Genomic DNA, 21,878 nt, shown 5'->3' with positions numbered 1-21,878 from the left:
TGGCAACCTTCAGGTCAGCAACTCAACCTTCAAGTCATTCATCCTGCCAGCACAAGGCTTTAATCCACTGCGCCACCAGGGGCTCCATGATGCCTATACTGTAATGCACTGCCTATTCTTCACTATCAGGCACATACCATACTCTCTAACATTTCACAGATGAAAACTGGGATATATATGTAGTCAAGAAATAAGATGGCAGAGGTTTTAAATGAGAGCAAAACACAAGCAAAACACTGTAGTGGTTTGTTTTTGCCACATTGTACTGGGAAGGGAAAGATTATACTCTCTACTCTCCTGCCTACTGAATTAACTGAGTGCAAGCTATTTTTGCACTTTGAACTCAGTTTATGGTAACTGAAATAAGTTGACTAACAGGTGGAAAAAGTAAGAGGAGGGGAAAAAAACTGGGCTATTTTAAAAGCAGCTGAAAAAGTGGGTGACAGAGAGTTAGTTTGAGACTGTCCTGCCAAATCAGAGCAGCTGCATTTTATGACATGTTTGCATTTCCAGGCATAAATACCAACAAATATAGATAATTCTGGAGACTATTCAGGAAAAAATAATCTCCTGGCATCTGTGATTTTGTTTTAGAAATATAAGAATAATGACCACTGGATGAAAGAACTGGGAGATTCAAAACATGGATCCCAGAACATGATCAGACTATTTGGACCACCAAGACCCCTATGCAGTTGAGTGTCTTAGGTATGATCAATCAGACACATGCCCAATGATCAAGCAATATCAAAGAATTAAAAAGAAAAAAACTGCATGCCATTTATCCTGTACAAACTTGGGAATAAGTGATATTGAAAATGTGGAAGTGACTTCTAAGTAAAAATTTCATTTGTAACACTATGTATTTAAGGATAATTGCATGCTATGGGAGAAGTTGTCTGCCTTCCATTTAACTATACCATACTAGCCCTCTAGATTAGGATAGGATTTGTAGTTCAAAAAAAATGATTAGGTCCAGCATAGTTTCTCTTGTCATTAATATCTTTGTTACATAGAGTACTACTTCTTTTTGAGCAGGAGGACCAGAAACAGGAAATTATCTACAGGTTTTCTCCCTTCCATACCTTTGAGGCTTAGCTCATGTGCCACTGCATCTGCCTTTGCAGGAATCAGATCCACAACAGCAACTTTGGCACCTGCTTCACCCAATGCATGGCAAAAGGCTCGCCCAATCCCCTGACCTCCACCAGTGATATATGCGACTTTTCCATCTAGTTGCAGGCGGTCAAGGATGCGACATCCACGGAAGCCCCAAAACACTTCATCTTTCACTACACCCTTTGGGAGCAGAAACAGAAAAGTTCATTGCGACACAAAGGAGCAACCTTTTCAAGGAAACATATTAAGACGAGTTTTGTATCTTCCTGTGATTAGAAATCTCAACAAGCCTTTTGCAAGAAATGACTGTATACATACTGCCCCCATGTGGATTAGCCATAGATTTCAAGTACAGAGATAACTATACACAACACAGTTCTGTCCTTGCAAGTTCAGCTTAAAAGGGTTTATTGATTCAGGTCATGGCTCTCTGTTGAGTGTTTTCCAGAACTGGGTTGTTGTATGTTTTCTGGGCTGTATGGCCATGTTCTAGAAGTATTCTCTCCTGACGTTTTGGCCACATCTATGGCAGGCATCCTCAGAGGTTGTCTACCATAGATGTGGCCAAAACGTCAGGAGAGAATACTTCTAGAACATGGCCATACAGCCCAGAAAACATACAACAACCCTGTGATCCCAGCCATGAAAGCCTTCGACAACACATTTTCCAGAACTGTTTGTCTCAACCATTTCTGCAGCTGCTCTGCCTCAGAGCAGGAGAGCCTATCTACCACCTTGAACTCATTGGAGAAAGACAGGGAACAAATGAGTAAGCAAGTAAGTAAACATGGCTTTCCATTCAGAATATTCATGATGTAGAAAGTTTTTTTAAAAAAGATTATAATGTAAACTTCCCAAGTGGCCATTATCAACTATTTGCCCATTGAGTAGGCATGGGGCAAGTACGCTACACTTGGAAGAACACTAAATTGTACTTAGTTTGAGAATTGGACTGTCAAAAATGGAAAAGTTAAACCGGAGATGTCACAGGGAGGATTGGCATGGCAGTTGCCAGCTGAGAGATATTTCCCCTTTGACTTTTTGGTTTGTCCTCTTTTCTTCCATTTCTTCCTGTCATATTTTCAAATAGGAGGGAAGGAGCTATATCAATTATTGGTTTTAATGCCAATGAAGTGATGAATCCACTCCAAATTTTAGCTCTGAATTTAAGGGAACTACCTAAGATGCTGAACCCAGAGTGGACGCATTGTCCCACTGGCATCACAGTCACCAGCCATTCTTAGAAACATCAACATTCCCCAGTGCACATTTTATTTATTTATACTCCATATTTCTCCTAACATGGGAAACAAGTTGACTTACAAGAACTTAAAAGAATATGATAACAAATATCTCACAAATACAAAAGTTTAAAAATAATTAAAGAATTCTATTAAAACACTCCAAAACCCATAAAACGTAATAGAAGACGAAAAAAGCACTTCATTAAAATAGCCTTTTGCCAGAATTAGTTAGGTGCCAAAAGCCTCTGCCTATAATAAAAATGTCATTGGAAAGAAACCAAAAGTGAGACCAACTGAGCATTACAGTGGAGGGCATTTTATAGCATATTAGCATCCACCAGTTCACACCAAAAATGCCTTTCTCTTGGTGGAACCAAGAGAAAGCCCTTCCTCAAAAATCTTAATAGAGACCCAGTATTTCAGACAGTTTGGCCAAACTAGCTAAGGTTTTAAAAGTCATAATGAGTTCTTTGAATTCTGCCCAGATATGTAATGATAGTCAGTGAAGCTGCTGCCGTGTGGGAGTTACATGCGCCCTGTAATCAGATCCAACCAGAACTCTGGCTGCAGGAATGTGGACCCATTGCAGTTTCTGAATAGTATGCAATGCTAGATCCAGATAAAGTGTGTTACAGAAATCCAAATGGAAAGTAATCATAACATGTGTCACCATGCCCAGATCTACCAAATTAATTGCCAATATGAGGAGATGAGAATTCAATTAATCTTTCATTTTTCAAAAAGGTATCCAGAATGACCATTTCTGGCCTCCATGTCTGGCAGGACAGTGGTAACAGAGCTTCTCCCTCCTGGGAGATAACTGGGAAATGACCCTCTCCCCCAGTTTGCTAGGGGAAAGGCATTTTCATACCAGCTGTTCTAGGAATCACAGGACTGTTCCTTGATGTTCCTTTAAAAAATATACCACATGTATTTAAGACCAGGGGGCAAGAGACAGTTGTCATTTGATAGTTTGAGACTTGACTTTCCTTGCACTAGAAGGAACTTTCATATTAATTAAATTATTAATTCATGTGATTGATAGATTACTCCAGGATCGGTTATTTAATTTAAGGGTAGGAGTAGGCTGAGCTACAACAAAAGAATATCACTGCTAATAGCTTAGGTTTTGCTCATTTTGGTAGGTTACAAAAGCAAGTATTTGGCAGTTTAGATTTTATGACTAATAGGAAGACCAAACCATGGAGAAAAAATCCCAATGAACTTTTTTAGCAGCTCATGATCCAGGATGGAAAATCAATCAAGATGGATAACTGACTATCTGGAGGGGAGCATTATGCTACCTTCCTCTCCAAATCTTTACATGTTGATCTAAATGTAGGAATAGAGTCTATATACTGTATATACTCGAGTATAAGCCTAGTTTTTCAGCCCTTTTTTAGGGCTGCAAAAGCTACCCTTGGCTTATACTCGAGTGAGGATCCTGGCCAGCTTCTATTCAGGTCAGCTTATACTTGAGTATATAGGTATTCAGAGTTGGATAGTCTTATCTTATTAAAGTATTATTATCTTAAATTACAGTTTTATATAAATATTCAAAAACATTTAACCTACTCAAATAATGTAATTGTATTAATATCTATTTTATTTTTGAAATTGACCTGTAGCTGCTGCCTTTCCCACCCTCAGTTTATATTAGAGTCAATAAGTTTTCCCAGTTTTTGTGGTAAAATTAGGTGCCTCGGCTTATATTCAGGTCGGCTTATACTCGAGTATATACGGTATGTATGGCAGCACATCTCGGTACACACACACACACACACACCCCAGCAACCTAGTACTTTAGGAAACTATTAAGTAAAAGGTCTTTTGCAAGTATATGCAGAAGCTATGGTCAAGCTTCTTTGTATAACTGTGGAGATGAAGCATAGGGGAGGACTGATTCTTTGGTAGAAGCATAATTAGGTTTCAGATTATTTATTAACACTCATAGGGCTTTTCTTCCTTCAATAAAAGTAAAATTTATCTGGCACTTCAGTACTGTCTTTGGTCTTTTCTTTGTTTTAAGTGCACCCGAGCAGAATCTCTCTTAGCAAGCAGGAATTTGGAAACATTAAATATTTCTAGAAGAGATTCACAAAAATTGCCTTTGTGTCATGGCAATGTAAATACAATTTCTTGGAAGCAACTTGCTGATTTCAACACTGAAAGCTGAAGGCTATGAAAATTATTTTTATTTCTGCAGTGCAGATCATGTTGTGTTTCCAAAAATGTGATCTTTTATTAATGTTTCAAAGTAATTTTAACATACTTAGATGTAACAAATTACTGGGAGATTTTCTGACGAGGGCTTAACAAAGGTATGCTTCAAAATATGTAATTTGTGGATTGGGCATAAAGTCATTTTATTGATGCAAAAATCCCATCTTCTAATTATTTGCAAAATTACATTTTAAGAACATTTATATGCATATTAGAGGCGTTTTTATATTTATGTATCATATTGTCTTTACACTGTATACATTTTTCTATAAAATCTTCCATTTTACTTAAAACAAATGTAATGAAAACTTGTAGGAAAGGAACAAGAAACAGCAGTTGTTGTTTCTTAATGACTGAAATGAGTAACAGCAAATTATATTTTGGGGCTATAGTAAGACAAGAGGCAAATCAATCACATATTTTAAATTTCATATATGCTAGATATATATATATATATATATATATATATATATATATACTTCCACACATTCCAATTTCACGTGATGCCTATTAGGCTTGCTCAAATAATTCGTTTTCCCCGTTTACCGTTATTGATTCGTTATTTTCGTTTGTTTTGAAGCAATATCGAACCTTGGTTGTCTACACGCCTGGATATCGCGGTTTCGAACCGCGATTGGCCGTTTTCCGTTATGGCGCCTTTTTTTTCGTTTTTAAAAAATGCTTTGGCAAATCATCCAAACTTGTTTAAGTCCACTGGGGCAATCTAGCGTGTTGTTTGCACCTTGTAGCCAATCAGAGAGCACGTTTAACCAGGGGGAGGGGCTGGTAGGACGTCCTGAGCGTGCACACGCCTCGTGGCTCAGTCGCACTGGGAATTTTGGAGAGGGTGGAAGGGAGATTTTGGTGCAGGCACTGGCAGGCAGGAAAGATTGCTGCGTCACAGCATGGCTGTGTGAAGACCGGGAGAAAAGGTGGGGTGGCTGGCTGAGTTTGGGTGGTGTGGGTTAGTTGGGTCTTTCTTTTTCTTTTGTTTTTGCAAAGGGCTGTCCTGTGGGTGTTTTTTTCCTGGCGCCATTTTTCTTCTTGCGGGCGGGGTGGGCTTTCTCCTTTCTTTTTTCCACGCAAAAGTGTTTTTGGAAACAAGGGATCCGAGCCAGGGACGCTTCCTGATAATCCTAAGCCAAGTTTGGGAAAGAGTTGCATATCCCATACTTCCCTGTACAAAATACAACTCCTTTTGGGGAAAGAAGAGGGGGTGCCTTTGTCCCTTCACCGCTCTCAAACACAAGCGGGGCTGCTTGTGTCTCAGCCAGGGACGCTTTCTGATAATCCTAAGCCAAGTTTGGGAAAGAGTTGCATATCCCATACTTCCCTGTACAAAATACAACTCCTTTTGGGGAAAGAAGAGGGGGTGCCTTTGTCCCTTCACCGCTCTCAAACACAAGCGGGGCTGCTTGTGTCTCAGCCAGGGACGCTTCCTGATAATCCTAAGCCAAGTTTGGGAAAGAGTTGCATATCCCATACTTCCCTGTACAAAATACAACTCCTTTTGGGGAAAGAAGGGGGTGCCTTTGTCCCTTCACTGCTCTCAAACACAAGCGGGGCTGCTTGTGTCTCAGCCAGGGACGCTTTCTGATAATCCTAAGCCAAGTTTGGGAAAGAGTTGCATATCCCATACTTCCCTGTACAAAATACAACTCCTTTTGGGGAAAGAAGAGGGGGTGCCTTTGTCCCTTCACCGCTCTCAAACACAAGCGGGGCTGCTTGTGTCTCAGCCAGGGACGCTTCCTGATAATCCTAAGCCAAGTTTGGGAAAGAGTTGCATATCCCATACTTCCCTGTACAAAATACAACTCCTTTTGGGGAAAGAAGAGGGGGTGCCTTTGTCCCTTCACTGCTCTCAAACACAAGCGGGGCTGCTTGTGTCTCAGCCAGGGACGCTTCCTGATAATCCTAAGCCAAGTTTGGGAAAGAGTTGCATATCCCATACTTCCCTGTACAAAATACAACTCCTTTTGGGGAAAGAAGAGGGGGTGCCTTTGTCCCTTCACTGCTCTCAAACACAAGCGGGGCTGCTTGTGTCTCAGCCAGGGACGCTTCCTGATAATCCTAAACCAAGTTTGGGAAAGAGTTGCATATCCCATACTTCCCTGTACAAAATACAACTCCTTTTGGGGAAAGAAGAGGGGGTGCCTTTGTCCCTTCACTGCTCTCAAACACAAGCGGGGCTGCTTGTGTCTCAGCCAGGGACGCTTCCTGATAATCCTAAGCCAAGTTTGGGAAAGAGTTGCATATCCCATACTTCCCTGTACAAAATACAACTCCTTTTGGGGAAAGAAGAGGGGGTGCCTTTGTCCCTTCACTGCTCTCAAACACAAGCGGGGCTGCTTGTGTCTCAGCCAGGGACGCTTCCTGATAATCCTAAGCCAAGTTTGGGAAAGAGTTGCATATCCCATACTTCCCTGTACAAAATACAACTCCTTTTGGGGAAAGAAGGGGGGGTGCCTTTGTCCCTTCACTGCTCTCAAACACAAGCGGGGCTGCTTGTGTCTCAGCCAGGGACGCTTCCTGATAATCCTAAGCCAAGTTTGGGAAAGAGTTGCATATCCCATACTTCCCTGTACAAAATACAACTCCTTTTGGGGAAAGAAGGGGGGGTGCCTTTGTCCCTTCACCGCTCTCAAACACAAGCGGGGCTGCTTGTGTCTCAGCCGGGGACTACACCAATTTAACAAAGTTTCAGCCACAAAAACAAAGTTTCTGAAGTAGAGCAATGACTTTCACAGTAAAGACAACCCAATTTAACAGGAAATAAGACTTTCAAACCAGGAACAGATTTCTGCAATTATTAAAAAATGGTTTATTATAAAAGCTATGAAAATTTGCCAAAAATCAGAGGATAAGGGAAACGTTCCACATTTTGGTGAGCTATCAGTGTTAAATGTGTTCTACCACTGTACCAAGTTTGAAGAAGATCACTCAAAAAATGAGGGCGGGAGAGCCCCCTAAGTCCCCCCCCTTTGGGCTGTTTTTGGGCCACCGCGCATGCGCGTCCGCCATTAACGAATTAATTTCGAAAATAACGAATTTTCGTTAATTTTGAAAAATTTTGGGGGCCAAATTCGTTATTAGCAACAAAAACGAAAAAATGCCCCCTCTAGTTTTGAAACGAGTTTAGAATCAAATTTTTCATGGATCGATCAAGCCTAATGCCTATCTAACTGGTGGCATGAGAGAAGTAGGAAAGAAAACACAGGTCTGCCTTAGTAGCAAGTCAGCTACAAGAATGTATAAGAAAAGACAATCCAAAAAACAGGGCTACTGCTTTAACAAATTGTTTTGAGAGATGCACACACATACTCTTGGACTGGTCTCTCCATGAATACAGAGGGATTGCCTTCGCAGAAGAATCAAGCCTCCTTGAACAGGTAAAATTACCTAAATGAATGAAAGCACAGTTCAGGAAATGGTAAGAACAACACAACTTAATTTCACTGATGCTGAAAGGAGCGTTAAAAATAAGGTTGATAATCACTGGTTACCTGATCAGGTATGTTAGCATCCCTCACCACTGAAAATCTTTTTGGAATAAAGCAATAGTATAATAACATAATTTTGACATAATTATGGTTTTCAAAATAAACAAAAAAGAAATTGAAGGGGGGAAATCCTCTGGACGTTTTAGGAGTTCATGGATGATATGTTAAGAAACATAAGCTGGAATCCAGTTCAATATTTATAAGGTTATAAATTAGAATTGCAACCTCATGAAGCTAGCTCACATTTACACCAATGGCACAATAGAAGTAAATGTCCCTCAAACTCACCTTAAAAGCCAAGTAGCTGCACCAGCCACTCATGAGTGAGATATTGAAGGACGGCATATCCATGAGAGTGGTGAGTTAAATTAATTTCTCCCGTTTCCTTCATTTCTTTCATTTGTTTCAGTACTTTGGGAGCACGTAACGGGAACCCCTCCCCCAGTACGAAAATCAACTCACCATCAAAGCAAGCAGGAGCCGAACCCGGCTCCAAGTCTGCTTTTTGGCATCACAGTTAAATCTTTTTTATTAATACACCAACAAACAAAAAGCAAACCTTGAAAACGGCTCTCCTCGTCCAGGAGGTCACTGCTCTTCCTTACCTGGAAGTGGGAAACCTTCTTAAAATGCATTGGAATGGAAAATGTGTGTGTCTGGCTGGCGTGGTGTAGACTGGGAGAGAAAGCGTGCACACCTGCTAGTACCTGCAGCCAGATGCCTCCTCTAGATCAAGAATTTCTTGCTCTAGAGAAGGCACTATGCTGCAGGCACTGGAAGGTGCATGCACTTTCTGGGCCTGCATGTCACACATGCACTCTCCTTGGAAAGAGAGTGTGTGTGTGTGTGGGGGGGGGGCGTGCAGGCCCAGAAAGTGTGTGGGCCTGCCAATCCCTGCAGCCAAGCACCTCCTCTTACTCTAGAGGATGCACTTGGCTGCAGGCACTAGCAGGCGTGTGTGCTTTCTGGTCTGCACAACACACCCACAAACACACACACACACAAACACACACACTACTTGGAAAGAGAGTGCATGTGTGGTGTGCAAGTCCAGAAAGCATGCGACTGTCAGTGCCTGCAGCTAATCGCCTCTTCTAGAGTAAGAAATTCTTACTCTAGAGGAGGAGGTGTGCAGCAATGACCCCCAGTGGCTCCTCCAGCAGCTCAATCCTTTCTGGGAACCTCATCAAGGAGGCCATGCAGAGGCTGCAGTGGGTGGCCAGAGCAGGCCCCACACTAGCAAGAGAAGACTCAGTTTCCCCAAACTCTTCTGCCCCTCCTCCGCTGCCTCCTCCTCCTCTTCCTCAGCTGCGAGCTGGTGCCCCAGCAGGGCAGGTAAGAAGAAAGGGGACTCACCTTAACTCCTCACCCGGGGTTGGCATTCGGAAAGGATGGCCTCCTTCACTCTTGGACATTTATAAAACTCACCATTTCCCCCTCTACACTGAGCATTTAACTTAGCTTCAAACTGGGATTGAAGGCATGCGCTTTCTGGTCCTGTAAACCACACACACACTCTCTTTCCAAGGAGAATGCATGTGTGGTGTGCAGGTCCAGAAAGCATGCACATCTGCCAGTGCCTGCAGCCAAGCGCCTCCTCTAGAGTAGAAAAAAAAACAGCAGGTTAGAAGAAGCCTCCTTAAAGTATGCAGGAAGCGGAGCCTGGGAAGCCTTCCCCCCATAATGAGCTGGTAGAAAATGGATTTTTCAGCACCCCAGAATGAAAAGAGATATGTGACCTCCCAATTTCAGGAGGCTTCTGAAAAATGGATTGAGGTCCCCACCGAAATCTGGGACACGAAGTGGGTCAAGGTTTACCCTGAATACATAACTTTAATATCTACCCAACCTATTGGCAAGCTGCAGTGCAAAGAGCAGAAACAGCCCCTCCCCCTGGGTTTGAAGGGTCAGATAGGGAGATGAATCATAGCAACATCATTGTAGCTATGTCTTCCATGCAGGATTTCAACAACAGCTTTAAGTTAGTATGGTAATAACTTTGAGAGAACTTCACCTACTAGTTTAAATATCTTACAGTCAGCCCCCATGTCGACAGGTTCTGTATCAACAGATTCAATAATCAACTTGATTTGATATAAAGGCTACCATTTAGCTACACTGTTGAATATAATGGGACTTTAGCATCTATGATTCTGGTATCCATGGGAGGTCCTGGAACCAAAACCCAACCGATACCAAGAGCCTAATGCATAAATCTCTTGTATTCAGATCTGGCATAGAGAAATCTTAAGCAATCTTCATCATACTTAATTACTCTCTATATAAAAATCAAGGTATACATGTTTATTTATTGATTGGTTGGTTAGTTGATTTGAATCATAAAGACTCCTATATGGCTTGAGGGATCTGGATCAAATTTAGTACATGTACCCTTCACGAACCAACAAAATTGCTGGCAGAGTTTTTGGGGGACTGACAGAGGATGATGGGAGTTGTAGTCCAGTCACATCCAGAGAGCTGTGTAAATCCCACCCACAATGGATCCGAATCAAACATGGTAACATGCCCTTCATGATCTAACTTAAAATACTGGTGGGGTTTGATAGAGGATGGTGGGAGTTCAGCCACATCCAGAGAGCTGTGTGATTCCTAGCCATGACAGAGGGCACAGTTCTCCTCCAAACCAGTCAGATGGATCAGCCTACTTGCAAGGCTTACCTCTTCACTAGGCAGGCTGGGGATGATGAAAGTTGCAGCCCATTAAGAAGGCTGAGCCATCTGTAAACAAGTTGCAGCCCAGCCAGATCTGGGGCTAATGGGAGTTGATTATTTGTTTATGATATGAATGGTATCATTTATGTGATGTCAACCATAACCTATAATATTTTCATCATACCATGTTTACAGACTCATGGAGTTGGAAGAAGCTCCATAGCCTATCGGGTCTAACTCTCTGTTCAGAGCAGGATCTCCAGTTAAAGCACCCCAACAGGCAGCTGTCAAGAATCTTTTTGAAGATAAGATACCCAGAGAAGGAGATGCCACTATCTCTCTTTGAAATGGGTACTATCGTCCAACCACTCTTATTGTCAAGAATCTCATTCTAATGTTCAATTTTTAACAAAAAAACAATTAGACCTGGTGTTACTTTCTGGGGCAACAGAAAATACACATCCACTCTCTTTTCTGTGGTAGGCTTTTAGATGTTTCAGTAGTGCAATCACGTCGTGTCTTCAATATGCCCTCAATAAATCATTTGTTCTCTATATCAATTATAATTGATGTTGCCCTTCTCTAAACCTGGTACAGTTTGTCCATGCCCTTCCTAAAACAAGGTTCATGCACTTTTCTAGGGAAAGGGGACAAAGTTTGCCTATTGTTGCTGAAAACCTTTTTTTATTGGTGGGTGGGATATCATGTTTTTGTTACTTTAGTGATTTTAAGTCTAAGTTAGTTTAATTGTATTTAATTTTTGTACGAATAATTTTTAATGGTTTAAGGTGGAGCTGATATCAGATTTTTACTTTGGTTTTCAAACTGGGAGGAAGGCTGGAAATAAATTAAATAATAATAAATCATCCCAAGTCTAAATAGCAAGTGTGGCCAAAATTGATCTGTAGCTGTGCATTGTAGAGCAAACCAAAGTAAAAATCTGATTTGTTGTTGTTATTAATGGAATGATGCGAGTGGAAACCAAGTGTCACCATTCAGGCTGTTAGGCTCTTAATAAGAGAAGCCTTAATATAGATTACTGGTTGTACATACACTGAGTGAAAGAAGCAGGTGTAAAGGCCTAAACAAACACATCACTTCTACCAAAAACGTGCAAGAGCTATTACAGCGTCAGCGTCAGCCTTAATTGCTTCACACTAACCTGTTCTGTGCGAGGATCGGAATTAATTACTTGATTCAGTGTTTTGACATCTAATACATTTTCATCTGCAGTATTCTCCAGGTAGCCACGTCCTTTCATGAGGGCGTTCCTCACACAGAGCATCCCATCCATCCTCAGCAAATGGTTCTCCATGACAAAGCGATAGTACTCAGCAGGGCTCCTTTGATCAGCATCAAGAAAGACTATATCAAAATCTTCCCCCATGGCTGCAAACTCCTGGAATCAAATAGAATAAAATCATGTCAAAGAAAACATCACAGCCACATGTTATTTGGCCCCCAGGCAAAAACAAGTCAGGTGCCCTTGCTCTAAAACAAACATCTTTCACTTGCTTGCTTTAAAAAAACCAGCTGCCAGATAGTTTTATAACTTTTGCTTGGTGGATCCACGTGTCCCAAGTCAGAGCTTGTAACCTCTACAACCATGATATACTTGGACTTTGTCCCACAGTGGTGCCCGTGAGCTGATCACAGTCAATGGCACATGATAAAGTGCAAATGCCACTATAGCACAAGTGGGTTTCCCGAGCTTGAATGCAAAAAGCTCCTGCATTGAGTTACATTTCTAAGTAACATGAGGCATAACAAAGTTACATCTCAAAATTAATGTAACGAGTTTTAAATAGTAAATAGTTTTACAGGGGTGTTAGCCTTCTTTGCCATAGAGTATTAGTGCTTCACCAAACTAGAACAGCCATGTTTCCATAGTACTGAGCCATGTCAGTTAAGGTGGTGTAAACTGCTTTAATTCTACAGAGTAGATGCACTCTTAGACTCATGTTGATAGGAGTTTTTCACATTTATGCCATTCTCTTTTCAATCCTGAAAGCAACCGAATAGTAGTAAAAAAAAAAAAAAGTAAAGAGGCATCTATGGACAATGTCGGCTCTTTGGCTTAGATATAGAGTGAGTACCACCACTACCACCCCCAGAGTTGGACACCACTAGACTTAATGTTTATTGAAAACCCGTGAAACAGCGAATCCACGAAAAGTGAACCACGAAGTAGTGAGGGAATACTGTAATGCAGATTCAAACTATATTATATGCAGTGAAAGCTGAGACCAGATGTCTTTTGATATGGAATGTATACAGGATTAATTCTAATAACAAACAAATATAAAGTACATTATGATTTGTCACTCCTTGTTCTTGACATAATGAGGAAGCATTCATCTATAGGGAACTTGGGAAGATTTCAAGGCCCTAAAAATAATAAATAAAAACACCATTAGAATATTTTGCTGCATGTGGACATCCGCTCTTGTTGCTTCTGGATGCTATTCTATTGCGTGCAGTTTATATTCACTGGCAAAGCTAAAATCTCAGGGGATGTGAGAGAGAGAATGCAATTTCTAGTAATAACAGCTCACAACAGTGAATACTATCCACTTATCCCCACAATTTCCAGCTATTTTGGACTCCTTTCTGAATTAACCTTTCATATCAAAAGGAGCAATTCTGCACACTAGAGACTCCGACACAATTTCATGCATAATTTATTCACTCAGTTCAACATTAAACGTGGAGTCCTTGACTTTGTCAAGGTGGATTCTGTTGGCAGACTTCACAAGCAGAAAAACAGGGGGAAATGAGATCTGCGCTTCAACCTCTTCACCTAGCCTGTCGAATAAACGAGAGGAGGGGATGAAAAAGGCAGCCAAAGTCCCTAACATGCTTCCACAGTGTGCTGCAATTACCGGAATCTTTTGCAAATATGGTGTTATTACTTCCCAGTATGATCTTGTTAAGGCTTTCAAATGGTGGGATCTGAAACTTCAGCACAATCTAAATAATAAACCTGAAAATTCCAAAGCTAAAATAAATCAATACAGTGCAACTATGGTGGGGTATGCCATTCTAATACCATAGTCTGTCCATGTCATATTGTTACAATGGGATGTATCAAGCCTAAGAAAGGACACCGGAAATGCTAAGTATTATTGTTATTGTTCTCATCATCTCAGGCCTCTTCTACACTGTCCTTATATCCCAGGATCGCATCCCCGGTTATTATTATTTTGCATCAAAAGCACTGCATAAATAAGTATAAAATTGTTAAAAATAGAGGGAACACAGCAGTTAAATAGTTTTTGACCAAAAATGGGCAACAGAGACCACATTGTCTGTAGCTGTAAACAATTCTTCCTCTGTGCATGAGGCAGGGCATTGTGGGCAAGCATACAGATGCAGAGTTGTTTGTTCTGTTCCACAGTCACACAAGATGGAGGATTCTTGTAGGTAGTGCCATTTTTCTAGGTTGTCTTTTGATCTGCCCACTCTGCTTCTGAGTCTGTTCAGGGACTTCCGAGTTAATCCCAGGGCCCCTCCACACAGCCCTATATCCCAGAAGATCAAGGCAGAAAATCCCACATTGTTTGAGTGTGAACTCAGATAACCCAGTTCAAAGCCAATATTGTGGGATTTTCTGCCTTGATCTTCTGGGATATAGGGCTGTGTGGAAGGGCCCCAAGTTATCTGCTTTGAACTGGATTATATGTGTCTCCATATAATGTGGGATAAGAAGAAAATCTGGGATCAAATCCTGGGATATAAGGACAGTGTAGACCAGCGTTTCTCAACCTGGGGATCAGGACCCCTGGGGGTGTTGCAGGGGGGTGTTCAGAGAGGTCGCCAAAGACTAGTATTTTCTGTTGGTCATAGGGGTTCTGTGTGGGAAGTTTTGCCCAAATTTAATCATTGGTGGGGTTCAAAGGGCTCTTTGAGTGTAAGTGAACTATAAATCCCATCAAATACAACTCCCAAATGTCAAGGTCTATTTTTCCCCAAACCCCACCAATTTGGGCAGATTGAGTATTTGTACCAAGTTTGGTCCAGATCCATCATTGTTTGAGTCCACAGTGCTTTATGGGTGAACTTGTGTTGTTGTTTATTTGTTCAGTCATTTCCGACTCTTCGTGACCTCATGGACCAGCCCACACCAGAGCTTCCTGGGTGATCTACAACTCCCAAACTCAAGGTCAATGCCCACCAAACTCTTCTAGTATTTCTTTTTGCTCATGGGAGTTCTGTATACCAAGTTTGGTTCAATTCCATCATTGGTGGAGTTCAGAATGCTCTTTGATTGTAGGTGAACTATAAACCCCAGCAACTACAAGTCCCAAATGACAAAATCACCACCACCACCACCCAACCCCACCAGTATTCAAATTTGGCCATATCATGTATTTGGTCCAGTGAATGAAAATACATCCTGCACATCAGATATTTACATTACTAATAATAAAAAACTTTATTTATAACCCGCTTCCATCTCCCCAAGGGGACTCAGAGCGGTTCACATGGGGACCAAGCCCAATCAATAGATAAAACAATATGATGACAGCATATAAATTAAAACAAAAACAGTAAAATAACATTCATAAGATACATCAGCAAGCATCAGGACTAAACAGTGGGGCTACTAAGAAATTACAGGGAAGGCAGGCATGTGCAAAAACGCAAGGCAATGAGATTCAGGAATAGGGTAAAGTGCTGAGGGTTAGGGCAGTAAATAGTTAAGACTGGATGGTGATAAAAACAAACCTACTGTTCAAAAGCATGTTGGAACATCCAAGTCTTCAAACTGTGGAATTACAATTCATAACAGTAGCAAAATAACAGTTATGATGTAGCAATGAAAATAATTTTATGGTTGGCGGTCACCACAACATGAGGAACTGTATTAAGGGATCGCGGCATTAGGAAGGTTGAGAACCATTGGTATAGACGATTAGAAGGGACCATTAATGTCCCTTCTAATTTAAACCACTTTTCTTTTGTGTTTCAATTTAAAAACATAAAGTGTATATTTAAGACCCAGGCAAATAAAACTCAACAAACAGCATACCATGATTCCAGCTATAACTGAAATTCAGATTACCTGAACAGCAGGTCTTAGAAAAGAGACACAATTAACTGAGGGCCTGTGCATATGTTCTGTTCAGGTTCCAGCATATCAACAAGCAAACAAAGGCTATACAACAGAAGGCTACTGTGGGATAATTTAGTTTGGCAGCTGTTCAGAGCAGCATCTGTAGAGGGATGGGAGAACATGTGGGAGTAAGTCCAGCCTGTGGGTACAACCATCTGCTGTTTTTTTGCGTTTTGTACCTGAATTCCCTCTTGTGGAGCCAGCTGTGACCTGTGGGATTGCAGTATCCTTCACTCTGTAGTCTTTGGTAAAGATCCTTCTTCCTTCAACCTCTTCCAAAGTATCCTAATAGGAAATCTGTGGCTTTGACTTAAAGGTGCTTCCATGTGAGTCTATGAAAACCTGCCTCTCCTAAAACTCTGTCTCTTTATTGCAAGGACAAAGACTTTTATAAACAAGGACATTTCAAAATGTTAGAGGCAAGGTTCAATAAGAAGTATATCTAAATAACATTTTTGTTGTTGTCCAAATCAAACATGCTTGGGACCAAACGTGTTTTGGATTTTGTTTGTTTTTGTTGTTTTTTCAGATTTCGTAATAACTATATTTGCATATACATACATACTGAGTTACTTTGGAGATGGAACCCAAGTCTAAACATGAAATTCAGTTTTGTTTCTTGTGCACTTCATACACATAGCCTAAAGGTAATTTTATATAAATTAATGTTAGTAATTTTGTGCATAAAAAGCTCATGTATATTGAACCATCAAATTGTAAAGCCATCACTATCTCAACCACCCATGGGGACGATTTCAGATTTGGGGGTATTTTGGCTTTTGCAATTCTAGATGAGGTATCTTTATCTTGCAATATATAGTTGGACCTCCACATTTGCAGAGGATAGGGTTGCATGATCCTCACAAAAGTGGGGGGGGGGAATGTGAATACAGTGCAGGCAGGGGCAAGACTCCTGAGTGCACCCCAGGCTTGCCAATTGGGCAGCTGAGGGACTCTCTGGATGAAAATGAGCAGAAAGAATGTATGCCTAGTTGCCAGTCCCTTGTGCTGATCCCCTTTCAAAGTCTGGGACCATATGCACATTCACATAGCAGCCCAGCTTCAGGAAAGAGGCAGATTTTGACCACTGACCACCTTCCATAGCTAGAGCTGTTGTATGCCCATTCAGAAAAACAGCCCCAGTTTCAAGGCTAAGGACAGTGATCACTACTGTCACCCAAAGCTGGAGCTGCTGTGTACATCTTTGGGGGTCTTCCAGCATGGAGTAACCTCCCAGTGCCTGGTAGGTGCTTAGTCTGTGTTGGGAGACTCTGAAAGAAGCAATCTCCACTCTGCTCTCTCTTCCCAGTTGTCCATGGGCTTCCCTGTCAAGATGAGGGAACAAAGGGGATATGTTTCTTTCAAATCTGCAGGGGGTTAGCACCAAGCTACCAGATAATCACTTTTTCTGAGCCCACCTAGATAAGAAACAGACTGGCACAAGGTTTGGGGGGCTTTAACTCAGTCTACATTCCTACCTCTATGGGCTAAACAACCTGAGCCAAGTGTCATTTCTGTCCTAGAAAGCAGGAGAAAGTCGGCTAGGGTAGGGTAATGTCAAATTTGTCAAAACAGCAAATGTGGATGGTGATTGGATTAAGCAAGCAACTAAGTACAGATATACCTAAATTAATGAAAAGTCATGGATATCTTGGAGAGGGGAGTTAATGAGGCATTGCTGTTTCAGCCCCTTGCTGTGATCCCACACACTGTACCACTTCCCTTCCCTACTGGAATCTGGCTCCTCCTTCTTTTCTGTTGTTACATGTTGCTGTATCACTTGAAAAAAATAAGGGAGATTTCAGGAGGAAATAAACATGCAGCACGTAAGAAGAAGAGGAGGAGCAGGCCCCATGTACCCCCAAGACATCACGGAGGACCCTTCCACACAGCCATATGACCCAGAATGTTCAATGTGGATTTTACACAGCTGTGTGAAGGGGCCTCAATTGCACTCCAAATGGTGCAATTGAACCCACTGCCATGAGCTTTCTAAATACACACAGAGGCCCTTTCTAAACTGTCCTTATATCTCAGGATCTGATCCCAGATTATCTGCTTATTCCAGAATGTCAGGGGATGATGGGTAGCAGAGTGAAATCCAAAAATTCACCATCCCAGTCTTCACCTCCTTCTCCAGACTGTCTCCCGGTGTGGAAAAACAGCACTGGACAAACACACTCCAGCAGACGAGGGTTCGGTTGGAAATCCAATGGCAATATATCTTTATTTACATGACTATATACAAACAGAGCAAATCAGTCCTTCTCTCCATGAGTGCTCTTGCCGAAACGACTCATGCACACACAGACACTGCTCTACTGCTCTTCCAGACTGCTCTCCTGAAGACACTCCTCTGCATTCCACAGGAACAAGAAAGAAAGTCCCGGTCAAAACAAACTTGACCCCATTGGTCCTGTGATACGTCAATCATAGCAGACTCTCATTAACTCCATAACTGCTGAAATGCCTTGCCGAAAAACTAACACATAAGGCATTTCTAATAACCCAGATTGATTTTAACATTTCACAATACACAATACCCTGACACAGAATACATGGTAGTGTAGACGCATATAATCCAGTTCAAAGCAGATAACCTGGGATCTTATTCTGGGATATAGGGCAGTGTAGCTCCAGCCTGAGAGATACTGAGTTCAGATGAAATCTAAACTCACAGTGGAACAGATCAGGGCCTAAAGAATCAGCATGGGGCAATGAATCAAAGCAGGATTTAGTTTTGACTTTAAAGGACTTCATTGTCAGGAGTTCATACATTGCTTTCTAAAGGGTGGTTGTTTATTTTCAGGAACATGTTAAAACTAGCTATTTGTTTTTCATTACTTTTTTAAAAATCCCATCAGTGATGATAATGGTAGACTTTTTTTAAGAAGCCACCCCAAATGTTTCTAAAAACTTCCTTTAAAGATCACTAACTGTAAATAAAAAGCTTCTTTCAATATTCATTTAAAAAGAGAATGGTGCTGTTTTCACTCATGTTATTTTTGAGAGGCAGTGTGATATAATGGTTTGAGTTTTAGACCACGGGCCCTTCTACACATGGCTAAAAACCCAGAAGTAACCAGGTTAAAAGTAAACGGGGGGGGGGGGGGGGCTAAACAACATTTAGCCAAAGTGCGAGTGGAATTGGGTTAACAACTGAAAAACACAAGTTTAAAAGGTGTGCTTAAAACCTGATTTGGCCTGAAAAATGCACACCATTGCATGAGTGTATGTCCCTGCAGCCATACAAAACATTTGCTTTACTTCCTTTCCCCCTGTGTGGACTGCCAGTGCACATGCACTTTTTAAAAGCCCGAGACAGCTGATCAGCTGATCAGGCTGTTAAACATGGAGCCACGGACACACAGGTGGCTCAAGGCAAGCACAAGTGGGAAGCAATTAGAACTTTCTGAAAATATTTATTTTCAACTTTGTAATATTAAAGAGAGTTTGAATTAACAATTGGGTGAAGATAGAAACCCGATGGAAAAAAAGATGTCACTTTGTTATGCACAGGATCTCATATGCGCACAAGCAAATCTGCTTGTCTTTCTTTAAGATATTCAGTTGTGTGTATATGAGATACAGCACATAACCAAGTGATTAAAAAAAAAACACCTTCCTCCAGATGTCCCTCATCTGCCCCCCCATTTTGATCTCCTTAAAAAGATGTGAGGATGGTGGGGAAGCATTTCCTAGGACTTACAGGACTGTGTGTGGATCTTCTGTCAGGTCTCGGGATTGTTTAATCTCAGCTATAAAACTAGGATTTTGGAGTTGTCTGTAAATGCCCTATAACTTTGGAGACCAGAATTTGACTCCCATTTCATCCATGAAAACCCAATGAGTGATCACACTCTCTCGGTTCAGAGGAAAGCAAGGGCAAGCCACTTTTAAACAATCCCTGTTAAGTAAACCCGGTGATAGGTTTGGTTTAGGGTCACCAGAAGTCAAAAGTTAGTTGAGGACATGCAACAACAGTCTTTAAAAGATTACTTTCTATCCTCTTGTTAAACTACACTCTGCCTAAGAAGAGGGTAAGTTACAGAAGGAACTTACTTTAGAATGGGACACATTTTCCTTTGTGCAGTTTCTTAGTGGACAGATAGAAAGCAAAGATAAGAAAAAGCTTGGCAGAATTTCCCAATATTTTCAAGGAATGCAGTAGAAAATTATTCATGCCTACCTATGCAATGAAGAGGCATCTACACTGTAGAATTACTACAGTTTGACACCCCTTTAAAGTGCTTGGTTCATTGCTATGGAATCATGGAGAGTTGTAGTTTTACAAGGGCTTTAGCCTTCTCTGCCAAAGACAGCTGGTGCTTTCCTAATCCAGACAGGCCTTAAAAGTGAGACCAGTCTGGGTTTTATTGGAGGTGTCCAAATGACACCTTGGTAAAACCAAATTAATTCAGAACAAAGCAGGGTTCTGCTTTGTTCCAAATTAATTAAACACCTGGTAAGATCCAGAACTTTGGTCTTATCGGGTGTGGGCCCAGTGTGGATTGGTCTCGGGGACCGTGCCACATGGTACCCAGGCCCAATCTACACAGCCATCTTGGTTTCCAGGAGCTAAAAAAACTGAAAGAGCACCCACTCCCTCCCACGAAATCCCAAAAGAACCTCTAAAAAGTTTTTAAAACATACCCAGCCACCATTATGGTCCTCCTCACATCCTCCTGGCACAAGGAAATGACATGCCATGGGACGGGGGTGCCAAGGAGTCTGCCCCTATCTCCTGGGGCATCATTTCCTTGCACCATGAAGGAAATTGGGGGTTCTTTTGGGGGCTTCAAGGTGACTGTAATCGGAATGACATGTAGCCACCTGCCCCAGGAAAACCCAGGTTTTGGATGGCTTGTGGGGCTTTAAATCCATTCCGACGTGGGGTTTTTAACCCCATTTCAGTGTGAATTTAAGTCATGTCTGGAAGCGCCCTCAGGGTTCCATAGCATTGAGTTATGGCATTTAAAGTTCTATCAAAATGTAGTAACTCTACAGTGTAAATGCACCTTAAGTTCTGAGTAGGTTAAATGATGCTGTTGCCACTGCCTTCTTTCTAAATATCCTGGAAAATATATTTATATTAATATCAGACAGATACATGGACAGACATACATAATTTGAATCCTATTGTTAGTTACAAATAGAGTAGATCCATTGACCTATTTTTTTTTACTGACTAATCAACAGCGGACTCAATGAGTCTACTTTGACTGGGACTAGCAACAAGATTCATAACTGTATTTATTTGCTTCTTGCTATTCCAGAGTTGCCTTATATCTCTTATTTGCCATGTATTTTAGAAGTCTCTTCACATTTTGGATTTGTGGGGTTAAAACAGAAAAAGCAATACACTTCCTACGATGTCCATGCTGCAGAGCATATTGGATATTGGTTAAACCCATTTTGAAATACTGAGCATATCTGAAGAAGTTCTTCTTTCAGATTCCTTTTGACTATTTGGATCACTTAACCTTTTCTCATGTCTGGGCAAAACATAATTATGATGATGGTGATGATGATGCAGTCTCCTTTAAAGGTTTCACTTACATGCTTGGCTGTCCTCCTGTTTCCTTCCTTAATCTTCACACCATATGTACTTTGCTTGCCTCAAGTAATTTTTATTCAGTTACACAAAATGAGCACTAGAGAGCAACAGCAGTTCAATTAATTTCACACTCTCTGTGGGGAGTCAAAGATTTCCATCATTACACATTGCGGGTGATCTGTAATATGCTTTCTTTCCCTCCCCCCCCCCCCCCCCGGCAATTGACATAGTTGCCAAAATTATTCTCTGATATGGATATTTTCTATTCCCTGACAACATCATCATGACAGAAAAAAGGGTTAAATAGCTAGTTATCATTTCAATGAAAGCCAAACTTAAAACTCTACCATGAATAGAAATTAAGCTACATCGAGCCCATATCATATTAGCAACCACAGAACTTGGGCAATGCCCAGAATGCCCCAGTCATTGTGTGTTGGCTGAGG

At 41.3% G+C, this 21,878-nt stretch overlaps 1 protein-coding gene across 1 annotated transcript in view; it reads right to left on the bottom strand.

Moving 5' to 3' along the window:
* Positions 1-21,878, bottom strand: part of LOC100554218 (uncharacterized) — a 66,694-nt gene that overhangs the window by 27,435 nt on the left and 17,381 nt on the right. Inside the window, exons 5-8 of the mRNA XM_062969352.1 lie at positions 11,887-12,158; positions 8,692-8,812; positions 7,908-7,985; positions 1,086-1,299 (exon numbers count right to left, since the gene is read on the bottom strand). Coding sequence (XP_062825422.1) covers positions 1,086-1,299; positions 7,908-7,985; positions 8,692-8,812; positions 11,887-12,158 — 685 coding nt within the window. The remainder of the gene's footprint in view (positions 1-1,085; positions 1,300-7,907; positions 7,986-8,691; positions 8,813-11,886; positions 12,159-21,878) is intronic.

This window comes from Anolis carolinensis, chromosome 2, assembly GCF_035594765.1.
Source record: "Anolis carolinensis isolate JA03-04 chromosome 2, rAnoCar3.1.pri, whole genome shotgun sequence".
Lineage (NCBI taxonomy): Eukaryota > Metazoa > Chordata > Lepidosauria > Squamata > Dactyloidae > Anolis > Anolis carolinensis.
Note: the sequence above shows the minus strand (reverse complement) of the source record. Positions and strands in the feature narration are given on the sequence as shown.